The sequence below is a fragment of the Dermacentor variabilis genome, chromosome 2 (assembly GCF_050947875.1).
Source record: "Dermacentor variabilis isolate Ectoservices chromosome 2, ASM5094787v1, whole genome shotgun sequence".
Lineage (NCBI taxonomy): Eukaryota > Metazoa > Arthropoda > Arachnida > Ixodida > Ixodidae > Dermacentor > Dermacentor variabilis.
In genome coordinates this window covers 180,715,730-180,734,755 of record NC_134569.1, presented here as the reverse complement: position 1 = coordinate 180,734,755, position 19,026 = coordinate 180,715,730, and the positions used below count along the sequence as shown (strand labels likewise).

General features: G+C 46.0%; 1 protein-coding gene across 1 annotated transcript; it reads left to right on the top strand.

The window, feature by feature from the left end:
* Positions 1-1,019: 1,019 nt before the first annotated feature.
* On the top strand, positions 1,020-13,674 carry LOC142571095 (uncharacterized). Its single transcript, XM_075679387.1, has 3 exons — positions 1,020-1,171; positions 6,463-6,582; positions 13,311-13,674. Exons 1-3 carry the CDS (start codon positions 1,058-1,060, stop codon positions 13,500-13,502), a joined length of 426 nt encoding a protein of 141 aa, XP_075535502.1. The 5' UTR covers positions 1,020-1,057; the 3' UTR covers positions 13,503-13,674.
* Positions 13,675-19,026: the final 5,352 nt, after the last annotated feature.

The following is a 19,026-nucleotide window of genomic DNA, read 5'->3' as shown; positions in this document are numbered from 1 at the left end:
GCCCTGTATACGGATGCGATGCGCCACTTGTCGCATGCTTGCGAACGCTGCTACAGACTTGCACTTTTATTCACTTCAGGGGAGGTATTCTGCAGGAATCCACCTAGTGGACTGTCCATTTGGGCCGCTGCTGATTGGCTGGGGCCGCTCATCTCCTCCTCCCTCGTACAGCTGCATCCAATCAGCAGCGGCCAAAATGGACAGTCCACTAGGTGGACTCCTGCAGAATACCTCCCCTGGTTTCATTTGAAATGGCGTGCGTTCAAGGCCGTGGCTGAGGTTACATGCCTACAGGCCAGTAAAACCAAACGCGTGCAGTCATGACACGTTCGTGTATCCAGTACAAGTGTCTTTATAGTCTACAGTGGGTTCGGCCCGTTCTCGGCGCGTGCGTTGGCGTGCGCAACCGGACGGGTTCACAACTTCCCAAATTACCTTCTGCAGCCAAACTGAGGTGGGCTTCTCGGACGCGCGTTCAGCCCTAGTTGCTTGCTTTCGCTCGGTCCGACGTACAGGGAGCCACAAAATTTTACGGAGCGCGAGATCTGAGAAACAGCTGAATATCTGCGCAGCCTCTCGACGCAGCCTAGTATTCACATTTACAGCCGTATATGTGAACAGCATTGTGATGTTCGGTTTTACTGACTGCTGTTACAGGCTGATCGAAAACTGAACCTTTTTTGAGATCCCATGGTCCGTAAACCTTCGTGGCTGACTGTACAAATGTGAGCCCGTCAGTTCCGCCTCGCTGGTTCAGCTGGGGGCCGTACTAGCGCCTTCAGATTCAGAATGCTTTCATAAATATATTATTAAGAGAGCTGAACCTTCGTTTGGAATTTTCGACACTCAGCGACGTCTGAAGAAATGAGTCATCACAATGGCGATTACCACATATAAGAGACCGATAGCAGGCCAGACGTAAAGTACGCGCTTATTTCCGCCCATGTCCTCTTCTCTAATTTATGCCTCGTAAAAACGCGAGCGAGTCTTCGCTTCTGCGCAGAGCGGAACGTTGGAAATGCTGCGTGACGGTCGTAATGTGAGCGCGACATTCGCTATGTCGCTAACCCTGGGCGTCTTGGACTACCGTGTGTCGACGGCAGGCCTGGCGGGCATCGACGGAACTTGGAACATCGCCTGCTCGCAGAGCGAGCTCCAACCCTTCGAGCAGGTACGGGCATCATCCTGATTTTTCTATTGCAGGGCACATTTCCAGTACTAATGCGGAAACACTAGATTTAAAAGGAACCGAGACAAGACCATGACATTATAATACTCAACTGGTGGGCGGCGCAGTCAGTCGTGCTCTCCACGCGCCGATGTTGTTGTTTCTGCGAAGGAAACTTCGAAAAGCCCGACAGGTTCACCCACGGAAAGCAGCGAGATCTGTCTTGTGCAATCGTCATATATTGGAGTGTTGATTACTCCCGTACGAAACGCAGAAAAACAAGTGGTAGTTTCACCATAAAAGTGAAGCATTGATAGCGATAGCAAACTATCAGCCAATTAAACATTCCGTTTCACACATAGCAAGCAACGTGACGAAGGCTAGGCAGACTTCTCTCACTGTTCCCAACCGCAAGCAAAAAAGTAGTGCGTCATAATTAAAAAACAAATATAAGTACGCGCCATATAATTCGAAGCGAAATTAGATCTCCTACTTCTACGTCGCAAAACATGCAGTATTCATTACATGGAAGGCGTCGCAGCTGTTGAGCTATTTACCTCCGTACGAGCATGGTGCCACATTTCGGCGACCAGCGATCACGGCGCACAACCGGCGCTGGAAACTGAAACATAGTGTGTCGCATACAGACAGCACAAAGATGCAGATATGATGCAAAATTTAACGATACCTTAAGGTCACAAGTTGCAGTTGCGACATATGAAGTATAGTTACTCGGTAGAAAGCGTGACAAATCAAATATATACAAGTGCACTGCGAGACGCGCGGTTTCACACTTATATGACCGCACTATTTTCATAGTTCCAGCAACGTTGTGCTTGCTAAGTATGAAACGTAGTACTCGCAAAGTAATTAAGGCTTGTAATTTTATGGACCGTGTAAATTGCAGCAAACGTTCGTTTGCTAATTGAGTTAACAAGCACGCTGTCATGTCGGCGCAGACAAACATGCACACATTTTACTGGATGATCGCGAACACTTGCTCTCACAATGCTGGCCTGATAATAAATGCAACCAGAGTGGAGCGAACGCTTCGGGCTCTCTCTCTCTCTCTCTCTCTCGCTTCAACGAGTCTCCGAAACTTGAAATTACGCAACTCCTACACTACGTGCGCGGGAAGACAGCGCGCATCAAGCCACCAGCCTTCTCGGCTCACTCGCACGCGCTTTCCCTCGCATGCACAACACACGGCGATGTTATCCAACTTAGATTTTATATGGAATATCATGGCGGCGGTGGCGACAACGGCGAAGGTTCGCCTTCAATCCACCGTGAAGAACGAAGGAATGTTATACCCTTTTTTTTATAGAGGTAGAAAACACTGCTGCCAAATAATAACAGTGAAAAACGAGAGCTTTAGGAGCAGGAATGAGTGCACCCACGCAATTAATATTGACGCCGCAAGTGGCAGATGTTGAGGGGAGCGTAAGAGAAAGTAAAGAGGCGTAACCAAACAAAATAGATGTAGATATTCAGCGTACGATGAAACGCATGTTCGATTAGTAATTGAACAAAAAGAAATACAGTAACAATAAAGTTGGAAGCCTGTGCAGGCACAGATATAGTAGGAATTTCCTTTGAATGTACCCGCTGCGCCACAGCGCGATGAAACAAAACTTTCAATGTCACTTCGGAGACTTCCGAGTCACACAGGCCTTCACGTCCGAAAAACAAGATGTGCAGCAATGGAAACTGCTTCTCTTGCGATTTTTTTTTGTTACGCGAAAGTGTATATATACACTACTGCTAGAATATATGATGACGCTTCGAAAACTACGATTGAAGAAGAGCGACAGAGTGATTAATTGAGAGAGGCGTGATCTAAACTCAATTAATGCAGATGCCCTAAACGATTGTATGGGTTCTCCTCTGCGAGGTTAGGTTTTTCACAACTCTTTCTGTTCTACGCAATTCGAACTGTTTGTGCGGACTTCTATACCATCTAAAATCGGCATTCATCAGGACACAGTTTTCAGTCGACAGTATGTCCACCGGTACCCGTACCCGCAGGGGACCAATTGCAATGCATGCTCACTGACCTGGAGAGGCAAAGCAGAAGAGTGGGTCTAAAAATTAATATGCAGAAAACTAAAGTAATGCTTAACAGTCTCGGGAGAGAACAGCAATTTACAATAGGCAGCGAGGCACTGGAAGTCGTAAGGGAATACATCTACTTAGGGCAGGTAGTGACGGCGGATCCGGATCATGAGACGGAAATAATCAGAAGAATAAGAATGGGCTGGAGTGCGTTTGGCAGGCATTCCCAAATCATGAACAGCAGGTTGCCGTTATCCCTCAAGAGAAAAGTATATAATAGCTGTGTCTTACCAGTACTCACCTACGGGGCAGAAACCTGGAGGCTTACGAAAAGGGTTCTACTCAAATTGAGGACGACACAACGAGCTATGGAAAGAAGAATGATAGGTGTAACGTTAAGGGATAAGAAAAGAGCAGATTGGGTGAGGGAACAAACGCGAGTTAATGACATCTTAGTTGAAATCAAGAAAAAGAAATGGGCATGGGCAGGACATGTAATGAGGAGGGAAGATAACCGATGGTCATTAAGGGTTACGGACTGGATCCCAAGGGAAGGGAAGCGTAGCAGGGGGCGGCAGAAAGTGAGGTGGGCGGATGAGATTAAGAAGTTTGCAGGGACGGCATGGCCACAATTAGTACATGACCGGGGTTGTTGGAGAAGTATGGGAGAGGCCTTTGCCCTGCAGTGGGCGTAACCAGGCTGATGATGATAATGATGATGATGATGACCCGTGAATAACACAAGGCAAGGTGCGGAGCATGTATTCCGTGTCCGGCACTTTGTTGCTTGCTGATAGTTTCAGAATATTGCAGTAGTTCAGCTCAGCGTGTGGCTCGCTGCCGGTATGACAACCAACATTTCACGCCCAAAGCTACTAGCCTTGGAAACTACAGCTGAACTTGTTATTCTTGCACACAATTTTAATCCTAATGGCCGTCAAGGATAGCTACACTTCTTTCAATTCGAAGTTTATGTGTTGAAATAAAGCGCAGTTTGTGATGTCTCTCTTAGTCCTCCTCCTTCGCGCAGTACGTGGTTTTAATTAAAAACGACCCACTAACACAATACCTCCACCTTTGTTAGCTGCGTTACAGTTTGAAAATTGACAACCCATTCTTATTTTCTTGTAATCACGTATATATAATTTTGCCCGAAGCATTCTGCAAATCAGTGTTCACTTCATCTTACAGCATTTATTTTTTTCTCTCCATGTCATCTTTATTTCTCGCAAAACGCTTCCTGCATTTATTATCCCTAATATTATAAAGCACGATTAGAATCAAGTGAGCGCCGTATTTTTGCGTCGGACGAGAGAAATTGACAGTTTTATCTGACGGAGCAGCATTGAAAGCGATAGCAAGCTTTAGCGTTGCGTTGAAGGCGTCTGGCGCCAGCGGTGTTGCAGATGGCGCGCCGGCTACACCGCTCAACGTTCGGCATTGGTCAGTGTCCCAAAGTGCGGATTAAATAAATTTAGCATGATGGTATGCATACACAGGTGTTCAGCTGGAAAGCTAACGCGCGTCCGCACAGCGCCAGCAGTGGAAGCCAGAACGCTGCCCCGGCTCCGGCAGAGCCGACCGAGTGGAGCGTGACGATGCGCGTCCACTTGGCTTCCTCGCTTTTGGAGGAAGGCGTCACTTGGCGTCTCTGGAGGCACTCTATATTTTGCTGTATTCATGGCAGTGGAGATTAGGGATACCTGTAACGGTGGCTACATGCACACCAACAAAAGAATTCCGCCTCAGTTCCGCGCTGGGAAAGTGGATGCGCAGCGAAACTGGTGCGGACGTTAAAGTACCACCACCCCGACTGACGTTAGACGAAGTTGCACAAGCGTGACCACCGCAAGCGACGTACGCCACGCGCGCACGCACGTGTGCGCAAGTGCAGCATACATGCTCATTCTGCTAGGCCCATCGCCAAGTGCAAGTGCGCCTTATTGAGCAAAATAATGTTTAAAAGTTAATTGCGTCAGCAGATGCATAAAGTACGACTTGCACGTGAGCTGCGGGCATTATGGCCTTGGTTTGTTATTGGAATATACAAGAAAACAACTGTATCACCCGTAAGCGTAGGAGTTTTAATAGTAGCAGTAAGGATAGTAGTTTTATAGGCCGTATAAACTTTGCAAACATTCGCTTACTCACTGAATTAACAAGCATGGTGTCACGCGCTCAAACGCAAACAGGAACACATCTCACTCGATGACCACGGAAACTCGCTGTCAAAAACGCTGGGGTACAGAAGCGCAGCAGCCCTGGCGAGCGAATTGACCTTCGTGTTTCCTGTCGCTTCAACGCGAACTAAGCGTCGAGAAAGCAACGCACACGAAGCTTTGCGCCCCCCGCGCACCTAGGCTCTGTACTTATCCCAGTTCGCTTTCAAAATAGGGCCCGCGCGGGCGCATCATACGTAGAAGCCGCCCGAGTAAAACGTTGAGCTGTTTTGAGCTGCTGCCTTCAACGGCTTCTGGCTTCGATGGCTGTTGCCAAGCGTTGAGCTGCTATCGTCGGCTCATCCTTGTAGCCTTTCACACGCACATGAAGCACAAGGCGCGCGGAGACGATGCTATCGCCCTTGGACTTTATACGGAACATCACAGTGACGACGACCGACGAAGGCAGAAATGAGCCTGGATTGCTATCGCAATAAGACCCGTTATGCGGAAACTGTCTGTCTGAGTGGCCGCGGCCGCTAGGTGGCGGTACTGTTAGCACAGCATACGTCCTCATCCTTGTAGGCAAGTGCGTTATTCAAGTAATTCAATTTCTCAATGTAAAATTTGTCAGGAAATTCGTATAGTAGGACTTACACACAACTTGCAGACATGCTAGCAGCGGATTGTAATACGGATATACGAGAAAACATAATTTTGTTACGCGGATTCCAGCTGCCGTATTTAGGGTGAGCACACCACAAGAAAATCACAACCAACGATAGGCTAACAGCTTCGCCGTAAAACGCCACTGCCGCGCAGTGGTCAATTTTGATGGCCGAACTTCTTGCGTAGCTTGCACAGCATCGCCTGTTAAGTATGAAAGGAAGTATAATCTTCTAAGCGGGGGCCGAGCGTGTATCGTCGATAGCAGGAAAGAGCGACGACGCCGTTGCCAACGGCGAGCATCCGTTGAGCGTCTTTGAACGTCAGCATAATCGCTGTCACAATTAAATATGCAGAGGCACGGTTCAGGGGAAATAGTCCAGTCGTAGCTCAACCGTGCTGCATGTTTCGCAGACGTGTCGCAACCCCCTGACCCGGGGCACGGTGGGGGCGGACGACTTGATCGTCTACGACTTCAGCAAGAAGACCAAGACGTGGCGCTCGTTCGAAAGCATCGAAAGCGTCATGGCCAAGGTCAGTAAGGGCTCATTCACACCGGCGACTGACAGTGGTCGCGCGACTAAGTTTAGTCGCAAAGCGACCAGTAGCAAACGGTCGCTTGTCTCGAAAAGTGATCATTTTGGGCTAGTCGCTCTCTGCGCGATTTTTCAGTCGCGCGACCGTGGTCATAAAACTGATAAACCAATCAGCGGTGCACCGGAAGTGATTTTTCATGTGTCTACGTGCGGCCTCCTCCTGCGTTGCGGCTAATTCCGCGTAGATTCCTAGAGTTATCGCTGAAAACGAATCTCTGGGATTGCGACTTGCGGGTCGCGCTCAGCCGGGCTTGCCGGTGTGAACATCAGTCGCCTTCGGTCGCTTTTTGATCGCGAGTCGCAAATGGTCACGCGACCTCCTCAAGTCGCCGATGTGAATGAACCATAAAGCAGCAGCTTGAATTGTGCGTATGCATGGGAGGAGCACTGAAGGGACTGCGAGCGCACGTACCACCTGAATTTCCGGACGGGACGTAAAAGAGGCAACACGACCCGTTATTTCTGTGCCTCCTTCATCTTCTCTCTGTAAATTTAGGATGTGCGCCTCTGTAATAGGAACCGACAAACTCAGACGCCTCTGTTGTACGCGTGATATATTTATTTTATGCAAGCAGCAGAATTCTGTTTGGTGACTTTTCAATGAATAATACTTCAAAAAAAAACATGCTAGTTTCTGTACATTGGCATATACTTAGATAACAGTCTTGTACTGCTGTCAATAAATTTCTCTGAATTTACTTCATGTTTAGTCTAGCGGTTTTTCTTCCTTACATTTCTTCCTTTTTCCTATTCTGTAATGAGTTGTCATGCATTGCTATTTTTGCACACATTACGTACAATTGGCGTCAAAACTTAACGGGCTGCACGATATGAAATGCGGAAAAGTGAGGTAAACTACACAATACTGTTTCAAATCAAATGCTATGAGTTTCTTATTTCTCGAAAACATTTTTCAACAGCAGGTGTTATACGAGAAACGCGCAGTAGTACAACTTGGAAGTCTGGATATTAGGCTGCAGGGAAAATAAACAGGCTTTTCTGAAATCCCGCGCTCCGTAAACTTGCAACGCCAACTTACAGAAAGAAGGTTGCATGTGCGCATATACACTCCCTGCTCTACGTGTCATGTTTACGAGCTGCTAGTAGTTCGCGAAGCATTTCGAGGCTTTACGGCTGCGTTCCCTGACATTTGATATGAAATTGAATATTTGAATTGATTTGAAAATAACGGCGATATGAGCTTCGTATAGGTGTGTGGAAATTCAAACAAAAGAAAAAGACTATTATTATTATCGGCACCTAAGTTCGCATGCACTGAAAGACAAGACTTTAAGGACATGAACTTCTCCTCGCTGCTATTTAGACATATCCGTTAAACGTAACAATTTCCTTTCCCCGTGATTTCTCTTGCTTTATTCACTTCTATTTCGTATGGCTGTGAACAACGAAAAATCGAGCCCGTCTCGTCTCCTCGTTCTTTTTCTTTTTTTTGTCGTAACTCTGCTTGGGGTAAAAGACAGGCACCGCACTGTGCGGCATAATGCGCTGCCAGCCAAAATATGGCAGAGTTTGAAGATATTACAGAACACATCACGTTATCAAAAATACTTTGCGTGCGCAGCGCAGATGAAGTTATAGTGGCTCCAAGAACTCCAGATGAGAAACTTGTCGGCGATGTGGCGGTAAACACGCTCAGTAAGTGGGTTGTGCACACTTTAATTAACGGGTACTTTCCTGTGCGTTTCCCTTTCTCTTCAACTTCAGGCATTGAGAAATAGACAGAATAATCTCTTTCCACCGCCTTTGCAAGTCCTAAGGAAAGGAAGCCGGATCTAAGGGCACTGTTTTACAGATTTCTTAGCGCAAGCACTAATGGAAGTGCAGCACAGCATAATTACGGGCATTGCTTCGTGCAGCCTTTCCCTAATTGTTAAGCTCGCTATCCTGCGAAGCACTCTGCGGCGTATCAGCGGTGCAGCCAACTTCTAAATCGGCGATTACGTGCGCCACCGTAATTTGCCGTATGCTGCGCTACCTGTCGGGCAATCACGTTACGTTGCGTTATGTCTAGGGAAAGTGGGCCCCGCTTTATCTTTCTTTATTTTCTTTCTTACGCGCGACTAGAGCCACCATTGTGGGAGGGCAAGCTTCAGCATGGAAGAGCGAGATGAGCTTCCAGAAGAAGAATCTCTCGTTAGATTAGGTATACTGTAGTCAAAGTTTCAGTAATCGACTGTCTGCTGGTGCTTTTTTGGAGTCTTCTTCACGTCGCCTCTAATGTTTATGCGAAGCTGTAGGGATTTGTAGATGTGGAAGACATTCGTATCTTTAAGCTTCTACGAAACTGAAAATATAGAATTTGCTGTTTTTTATCCTTCGTTCACTGATACGTGTTCGCTGCACGCGAAAAAGATACCGCATGCGCGCTCCGTCTGGCATGGTTCATTTGCGCGAGCGATGGACGATCTGTTCCTTGCGGCAGAAACTGTGATCGGCCTGCAGCAAGGACGGTAATAAAGCAGACCGGCCAGGAGAGGAGCCAAATGGGAGCCCTAATATTTATTTGGATTTTATTATATATATATATATATATATAATCAGCGTGCGTGCGCACGCACGCTCAACGGTTGCAGAACATACAGACCATTATTGAGTTCAGACGTCTATGGTCTAAGGGTGATATCGCATGTCCATACCACAAGAAAAAAAAAACGACTATTTTGTCCGTGACCATTAAGCACACCACGTGGCGGCGTCTAGCACACTAAAACAAAACAAAACAGAAAATTTCTGCAAATGTGAGATTTCTCTTCGGCAAAAGATTGGAAAGCTCATTATCAACGCCGCAAACGAAATTATTGGCGCTGCGTCCACAGCTAAATCAAACACGCGCTTTCTCAGCAAGTTGCGACTGAATCACCGCATGCGGTGGTGCCGGAAAAGCGGTGCCGTTGCGTGGTGTGTCCGCCTAGCTCAGCAAATATTTTCTCGCGTCGGTAGCCAATCAGAATTTAGTTTCAATGGAAGATATTCGCGCGCAGCAGTACTGGCACAAATGACGTCATTCGAAGCTTTGCACTACGCTGATACAACGTGCTGTTCTTCATTGTGATACCTTAATGAGTCCGTAATAAGAATATTAATGAGTCAGGCTAAGACTGTGTCGGGGCATCATGCTAGCCCGACTGGCAAAATCTGCTTTCTAATGTAGACATGGCCACTTCTTATCCATTCTAATGGCAAAAGGCGCAGGGTTCTTTTTATTTCTGTTTCTCGTGTTATTTTCATGGTGGGAAAATTCAACCAAAATGTTTTTTATTCTTCAATATCTTCTAGCATCAGATAACGTTTTCAATTCGAAGGTGGACATTCGCGAACGTACAGAATAGAGCGCAGTCGCTGAATCTTCTGATCACGTACGCAACGTTTTGGTATGGTTTTAACAGTGCCACAAATCGTTACTATAACAGAAACGGGACGACAATCTGTTTCGCGACCTTTTCAAGGCGACGCCGGAAAGCTCCAACTCCTCAGAGCAGCTAGGATTCGTCGACTTGAGTGTTCGTCGGAAATAAAAGGAACGAACCGGGAGCAGTTCCTCCTTCGGCCTTACACAAAGAGAGAGGCTTTGAAACTGATTTCTCTCTTCCGAAGCATCTATACCGCTTTGAGCAGACGTTCTCTTTAGCCGTCTCTCAGTAAGACCCACCTTTCTGTCTTCAATGACCGACTTTAAACTTCAAGTCGTTGTTAGGACAAGCGTGATAATACTGAATAAGGAGTACCTTTCAGGAAGCAAAACATGCGACGTTTCTCGCTAAAGTGCAGCTCTCTCCGAGAAGATAATTTGTTTCGGCTTTTTGCTAGTTTTCAGTTGTGCAGCCCTGCTCTACGTATTTATGGGAGGCAAACATAGACTGGTGCAATATGAGGCGCAGTACTAAGTTAGGTTTCTAAAACTCTCGGAATAACTAATCTCGGAACAACCTCCACTTCTCTTCCTTCTTTCTGTCTACACCGATTCTCTTTCCTTCTTTCTTTCATTCTCTCTCTCTCTCTGTCTTTCTTTGTTTGGTTCTTTCTTGCTCTCTCTCTACCGTTATTACTTTCCTTGTTTCTTTCTTTGTTTCCTTTTTTTATTTCGATGGCTGGTCACTATTTAACCGTTGCCCATCATTATCACCGTCAGCGTGTTATGTCCACTGCAGGACGAAGGCCTGTCCCTGTGATCTTCAATTACCCATGTCCTTCGCCAACAGATTCCAACTATAGCGCCTGCTAATTTCTTAATTTCATCACCTCACCTAGTCTTCTGCAGTCATCGACTGCACTTCTCTTGGCACCCATTCTAGAGGCTGATTGGCGATCCTGAACTCTTGTCCCCTGCCCGGATATTGATCATTATCTTTGTCTTCTGCAGATTAATCTTCCAACCCCACTCTTACACTCTCTCTGTTAAGGTCCTCAATCATACATTGCAACTCGTCCCCGCTGTTGCTGAACAGGACAATATCGTCTGCAAACCGAAGGTTGCTGAGATATTCGCGGTTGATCCTTACTCCTGAGCCTTCTCAGTTTAATACCTTGACTACCTTGGCCAAGCATGCAGTGAATAGCATTGGAGAGATTGTGTCTCCTTGTCTCACCCCTTTCTTTATAGATATTTTTCCACTCTTCTTGTGTTATAATTAAGGTAGCTGTCGAGTCTCTGTATATATTTTACAAGATATTTACGTGAGCCTCCTGTGCTCATTGATTACGTAATGCCTATATAACCGCTGATATCTCTGCTGAATCAACTGTATTTTCGTAACCTATGAAATCATTTAGAGAGGCTGATTGTACTCTGTAGATTTCTCAATTACCTGATCGATGACGTGGATGTGCTCATTGTACAGTATCCATTCTGAAGCCAGCCTGTTCTCTTCGTTGATTGAAGTAAAATGTTGCCCTTATTCTATACGAAAATATTTTTGCGCATATTTTGTACAATGCTAGAAGTAAGCTAATCTGCCTATAATTTTTCAATTCTTTAATATCCGACGTATTGTGGATTAGTATAACCATGACATTTTTTTTCACTTCTCTGGGACCCTTGAATTCGTCAGACATTTGGTATAAATGGCTGCAAGCTTTTTAAACATGATGTCTCTTCCTTCTTTAATTCTTTCTCCTCCTGCCGCTTTTCCTCGTTTCATGTCTTGTAAGGCCCTTCTGATTTCATCGCTAGATTTAGAAGGAGCCTCTGTAACCTGTTCATTACGACGTTGAATCGAAGTATCGTGGCTGCTATGGGTATAGCACAGGTAAGTATAGAATTATTCCGCTGCTTTTGCTATGTCTTCAAAATTTCTGATATTACCCCGCTTATCTTTCAGAGTATATATCTTGGCTTGTGCTATCCCAATTTTTCTTCTCACTGATTTCATGCTGCGTTCATTTTCGACTGCATACTCCGTCTTTCTTACGTTATAATTTTGAATATCCTTATTTTGTCCTTGTTCATCAGTTTTGACAATTCCGCGAATTCTTTCTGATTTCTTGAATTGGACACTTTCATTCTTTGTCGTTGCTTTATTAGGTCCTTCGTTGAGAGCTTACGCATTGATTGCCTTCGTGGGTTTCCTCCAACTTCAATTTCCGCTTCTTAAGCTAGCCTAGTTAAGGTTTCATTAATTACCTCTATCTCATCTTCATCTCGCTGTTCTAAGGCTGCAAATTTGTTTACAAATACCTTCCTGAATTGCTCTGCTTTTACCCTTACTGTGTCCAGGTTGGCCTGTTTCTTCTTGAACTATTTTACTATTTGTCTATTCAAATTGATATGAATCCGTCCCTAACCTATAGTCACTGAACTTTACCTACCTAACACTTCTATATCCTGCACTATACTGGGATTGACAGAAAGTATGAAATCAATTTCGTTTCTTGTTTCACCATTAGGGCTTTTCCAGGTCCACTTTTCTTGCTACGCTTCCTGAAGAAGGTGTTCATTATTCGCAGCTTATTCCTTTCCGCGAATTCTGCCAACATTTCTCCTCTAGTGTTTCTGGAATTGGCGCCGAGTTGCCAATTTGTTGTTCACCAGCCTGCTTTTTCCCCATTTTTGCATTGAAGTCGCCCATTACTACAGTATACTGAGTTTTACTTTTCTCATCGCTAATTTCACATCCTAATAAAACTGATCTACTTCATCATCATCATAACTGGAGGTTGGAGCCTAGGATTGCACTATTTTTAATCTATACATCTTATTAGGTTCCTTATGACTACTGCTACCCCCTCATTAATGCTGCAGAATTCATCAATGTCGCCAGCTATGTCCTTATGGATTCGGAATCCTACTTCGTAGTGCTTCTTATCTGGAAATTGTATGTAGCAGAGGACGTGGCCATTAGTCAGCGCTGTATAAACCTCACCAGTTCTTCTAACCTCACTAAAGCCAATGATATCCCGAGCAATGCCTGATAGTTCCTGAAACAGGCCTGCTAAGCTAGCCTCACTCGAGAGAGTTCGGGTGTTAAATGTTTCCAGGGTCAGTTTTCATTGGTGGCCTGTCCGGGTCCAGAGATTCTTAGCACCCTCGGCTGCGTTACAGGTCTAACCGCTGCCTTGGTCAATTGCACCGCAGCTGATGCGTACTGAGGGCCATTGGTTGATCGAATGAGTGATTAGTCCCCTGTATCTATAATCTTGCGTGCGCAGATACGCAAGTGCTACCAGTTGATGCGTACGGCGGGCTTCGCCACATTCGGCTGGGCCATGTACGACGTCGACCTGGAGGACCACAGCACCGCATGCGTGTCCAAGGCTCACAACGAGCCCAGCGTCAACCGGATCGTGCAGGCCAAGCAGTTGTTAAAGAACATGGCAGCCAGCAACGCGCCGGCCGCCTGACTCTTAACAGGCGCCGAACACCTGAAAGCCGTACTTTCGTCTTGCGGGAGCTGTAGAAAGTATATCTTATCGCAGGAACTCAATCGTGCAAGTTCATAATCTGTGTGCGCACGTTGCCCACGCTACGCGGCATTGGGGACACGAAGCACTAAACTGGTCTAACGCAACGATTCCATCCGCTGTGTTCTAGTTCATTGTTATCGCGCATGTTTTACGACCTGCCGATAGCTGTGATAATGTGGGCCGAGCGTCGCTCGGGCCACTAATGAAATGTGCCAAGTTAGAGGAGTGGAATAGGATCGTTACATTATATAATGGCCCTTCTTTACTGCAATCTTTCTCTCGCCAACTCCTTGCTTCGTTGGTGGTAACCTCTCAATAATATTGTAAAAGACAAGAAAGAAAAAAAAACAAATAAGAGGGACACGGCAGACACGTGGCAACGGTGCCTTACTTATCTGGACTCTCATTTATTCTATCGTAATTCAATTTAGGCAGGTCTACGATCCGGGACATCAACGGCCATCGCTCGAATAGCGACAGTTAGGTGTGAAGATGCACTACTCTGAATGAGTGAGCGTCGTATTTCCGCCAACAGTTATGCGCGCATTCGGCTACTCTCAAAGCGCGGATGCATCGCATATGCCTTTGCACTAAATACTAAGAAATTCTCGCGGAGCTATTACTACGGGAAACAGTGCAACTTTTCAAATGTTGCGTGGTGTCCCCCAGAGTTGGGAAGTGGCAATTTGGGAGTTGGAATGATTCCTGAACCATCGCGTATTTTTGGGCACCCGAAATAAAATGGGAATGGAATGATGGTACAAGTCAGTCAAGTGGAATATGAATAGAATGGAAGCCCGAAATTCTTTAATGCAGTTGGAATCAATTGGACACGTAGACCTGGAGCGCTGTATGTTGATACCATACGAAACTATAATATGAAACTATAAGACCAGTAAATTTGTTCTTCAGACCAAAGCAGACTTGGGCAATATATTGCATTTGTACCATAATAGTTCTGCGGAAACCAACAAGATTGAGATAAGTAATTAATTAAGGTAAAATGAGACATCCACTGAATCGTAGCAATTGCTACGATTGTGTGGATGTCTCATTTTCCCTTAATTGCATTTCTCCTGTACTGGCTATTTCCCTGTCCAGATATAGGAGACTACATCTGCCGCTGTATATAAAAACAACACGGTATTCTGGGTGCCCGTTCTGCATTTCTCAAGACCTGACGACACTTCTGAAGATTGAAGTGCGTTTAAAGCGAACAACTTCTACTTGTCAATAATTATTCAGTTTAGCAAGGATCCTACATGACCAATGACACAAGGAAAGACGCGTGCAACGACATTCGGAATGCTTGTACCCTGCGCGAGCCCATGGTAATTTGGAACGCGCCATGTTTCTTCGCACACTGTCAAGTATCCAGAATGTCCTACAACAGGAGGTTAAGTATGTTCTGGAAAAATGGTGCTTATTATATGCTACGAGATGTGAAAATAACCCTGCAAAACATATCAGCGTGGTTCGCTTTTATATTAATCATCAAAGTTGCAGAATAACCTAGCTGAACGCATGACATGTGTTATGGTGCAAGATTATCTTGTATTCTGCTTTACTCGGATAAAAAAGTCACAGTTTCGCCTGAAAGGCGAATCATCGATTACGATAGCAAATTAGTAGACAGCTATACGAAGTAAGGAGAACAGTTTTGTCGGCCGTGTAAACATTTGAACATTCGCTTGCCAAATTAACAAGCATGGTGTCACGCGCGCACAAGCACACAAAAACACATTTCCCTCGATGACTGCAGAAACTCACTATCTAAACGCTGGAGTGAGGAATCACGGAAGTAGCAGCGAGCGACTTGACCTTCGTGCTGCCTCTCGTTTCAACGGGAACTAAGCGGCAAAAACGCAGTACACACGAAGCTATAAGCATTCGGCACATTCTGTCGTCACCGCATATCGCTTTCAAGATAGAGCCCGCGCGGCTGCGCCATACGCAACTCTCCCACCGGTGCCTTGCGCGCGACGAAAGACGGCACGCTTCCCCACCGCTTTCCTCTCTTGCGCGCATGCGATTAAGCCGCCATCGTCGGCTCACCCTCGCACGCTTTCCCTCGCACATACAGCATACGGCGCGCGTCGACGATGTTATCGCCCTTGGACTTTGCACGGAACACCACGGCGACAGCGACGCCGATGGCGACGGCAGAAATGCGCCTGGAGTGTTCACATGATTGCTATTGCAATAAGATAATTTAGGAAAATCTCAGCTTTTTGGAATTGGCGGACTATCTTGGAAACAAGCCGCGCTTATATCACAGCATCCGATGTGGTCGTGAACCGTTAACACGTGTGCAGCTAATGGGAAGCTAAGTTCAGCGGACCCGAGCGGGCAGCTGTATGCTAGCATTTAAAATGTAATTCACCATGACTTCAGAGATTAGCGTCGTGTTTGACCGTAATGCTAAACTGAAGAAAAGCTGCACAAACACGGCGAATCACAATTTCCCTTTTGAAGGCATCAATCATTATGAACTACTTTCTTAAATTATACTTTTGAAGAAGCCTGCAGGGGGACAAAATCTTTGCTCAGATTCCTCGCTTGTTCTAAGTATGGACAAGGAAAGGGCGGGGGAAGAGGATACCCCATGACAGGCTGTCACGACAAATTGACATGTTTATGAGATATATTGATCGAAAGAACTGAATATATATTGCAATCACGTCACGTATTCGGGACTTCTAATCCGCGCGACTAAGATGTTTGTTCGGGCTATTCGACAAGCAAGATAATAAAATTTATGTAATGTTTCATGTATTTATTTGTCTAAACCAATTAGACGTGGAGTTGTCATATATTCATCTTGTATATGTGTTGATAAAATAAGGCTCACGATGTATGGGCTCCACATTGATCAGGTATGGGATCTACCAAGAACTGGCGCGTGCTTTACCGTACGAGTGTTCGTGCAATGCTTCTTTTGAGGGCCAATGGTCGTTTTCACTGCAGATAGATTTTTTAACTAAATGAAAATTGACAAAATACCTCTTTTTAAACTGTAAATATGAGAGAGATTGTAGGAAACAACGCGCTGCAGTCCTAACAGGTCGCTACGGATGGTTATTCTCCGAGAAAATTCAACGTAGTATAATAACGTCAATAATAGTTCAAAAATGTTTTTAGGTTGTTAGGCAGCCAAGCACAAGTAGTGAACAATTACAGAGAAGGCGTTTCGTTTGCTAGAATTGGAGTAATGGAAGGATCAAGCTCAGCTACTCCAGAGATGGGGATGGTCCAGCTCACACCGATTCCGTGTAGTTGAAATGAGTTGAATCAAGGGGGATCTCGACTCCCCGGAATGGAGTGGGAATGGAATGGGAACTGAATCGGGCCCCACTCTACGACTCTAGTCTCAAACTACAAAAGCCGCAGTCACGCGCTCTGTCTTAATGGCTACTGAAATCAAACTTCATCGACATCCGCGGGCTCCATTGGCTTCCTTCGACGAGCTCGCACGAAGGAGCCAAGTAAACGCGCTAACTTCCATGACCTTTTGTTTCAATAGCCATTGAAAGCGAGCGTGTGGTTGTAGCATTTTTCTGACAGGACATTTTGCTGATCTTTGCGCTTAGTGGAAAAAAGAATTAATTATGGGGTTTTACGTGCCAAAACCACTTTCTGATTATGAGGCACGCCGTAGTGGAGGACTCCGGAAATTTCGACCCCCTGGGGCTCTTTAACGTGCACCTAAATCTAAGTACCACGGGTGTTTTCGCATTTCACCCCCATCGACATGCGGCCGCCATGGCCGGGATTAGATCCCGTGATATCGTGCTGAGCAGCCCAACACCATAGCCACTGAGCAACCATGGCGGTATACTTAGTGGAAGGCGACGATATACTACATATCGGTTGACACACAGGGGAGCTCTAGTACCTGTTTTCTCCTCTCTTAACCTCCCTCCACCCCCCAGGCGCTATCTGAACAAGAGGCAAATGGCACAGAAGAAAAATTTAAACGAGCTCGAATGGCATGTGCCAATGATGCCACTTCAGAGGGGATCGTCCTGTTAGTCGTCATTTTATCCACTACCACAACCACCACTACTTATATAACGCATGGAATTCTACAGAAATAGTGCTATACATGAATCCGCGCGTTTGTAATGTTCGCGTGAGCAAATGATCGGCTTTGGACTCATGCCAGTCACCTGACCCTACCGATGGGCACCTTGAATCAATAGGCTTGGTCATGACTCGCCATTTAATTCCACGAAGAGCGGCTTATGCCTGCTAATCAATTCAGTTCATCTTGCTAGCAGAGAGAGAGACAGGAAAGGGGAAAGGCAGGGAGGTTAACCAGAGGGGAAGATCCGGTTTGCTACTCTACGCTGGGGAAAGAGGGTAGGGGGAGGTAAAGTGATAACAAAGTATAGATAAAGAAAGAAAGCATAGATATACAATCACAGTCGGTCACTGTCGCCGCATACTATCACCGCACATCACAGTAGCACTTGCAGCACTATAAACATCTGTTGAGGCCACAGCCGCTTGTCCAATTCTGTTGCCTTTAAAGACTGCAACAGTGCCCTCGTCGCCCACTGCGTTGATGACTTGTGGTGGCGAAATCTTAAAGTTCCTCTGTTAGAGGTATTCGGTCAAAGCGCGCTATCGCGATTGCGAGCGATCGTCTCTGTAAATTATAGCGTGGACAATCACAGAGGAGGTGTCGGGTCTCCTCGTTACCACAGTCATCACACGAGGCATCGTCGGTCCATCCGATTTGGAAAGCAAAAGACTTGGTGAAGGCCACCCCTAGCCATATTCGACAAAGCAGCGTACCTTCGCGACGGCAGAGTCCAGCTGGAATGCAAAGGCGTAGGCAGGAGTCTAGGTTGTGCAGCCGGTTGTTTTGAAAACTTCCTGCGTTCCACAAAGAGAACGTGATATCACGGCTGAGCATTCGAAGTTTTCTAGCGGTATCAGTCCTTGATAATGGTATCGGCTCCTTTTCGTCGCCTTGAAGAGACGACCGAGCAGCGTTATCGGCGTGTTCGTTCCCTATGACGCCGCAGTGACTTGGAAGCCACTGAAATGTCACGTGGTGTCCTTTCTCAGTCAATATATGGATTAGTTCTCTAATCTCGAATACCAGTTGTTCGTGTGGTCCACGCCGCAGGGCCGATAGCAAAGGCTGCAGTGCTGCATTCGAGTCACTGAATATTTACCATCTTCGAGGTTGTTCTTGGCTGTCGAAACGAAGTGCAGCGCGAAAAGCTGCAAGTTCCGCAGCCATCGGTGGTGGCTTTCGCTGGGAAAACCATGGCTCTAGAGAAGCACTGGAGAGCTGCCGATCCATCAGTATAAGTATGTATGTGGTCGGCGAACCTCTCGTGCAAAAGGAGCACAGTTAGTTTAAGATCTTGCAAGCAAAAACATTCAGTGTGCTATAAGAGTATGGCGCTGCTGTCGCAAATGCATGAATGTTGTAATTGTGGTGATC

Coding starts and splice junctions, on each gene's coding strand:
- LOC142571095 (XM_075679387.1), top strand. CDS start 1,058: ATGTCGCTAACCCTGGGCGTCTTGGACTACCGTGTGTCGACGGCAGGC. Junction 1,172..6,462: donor AGCTCCAACCCTTCGAGCAG/GTACGGGCATCA, acceptor CATGTTTCGCAG/ACGTGTCGCAACCCCCTGAC. Junction 6,583..13,310: donor TCGAAAGCGTCATGGCCAAG/GTCAGTAAGGGC, acceptor TTGCGTGCGCAG/ATACGCAAGTGCTACCAGTT.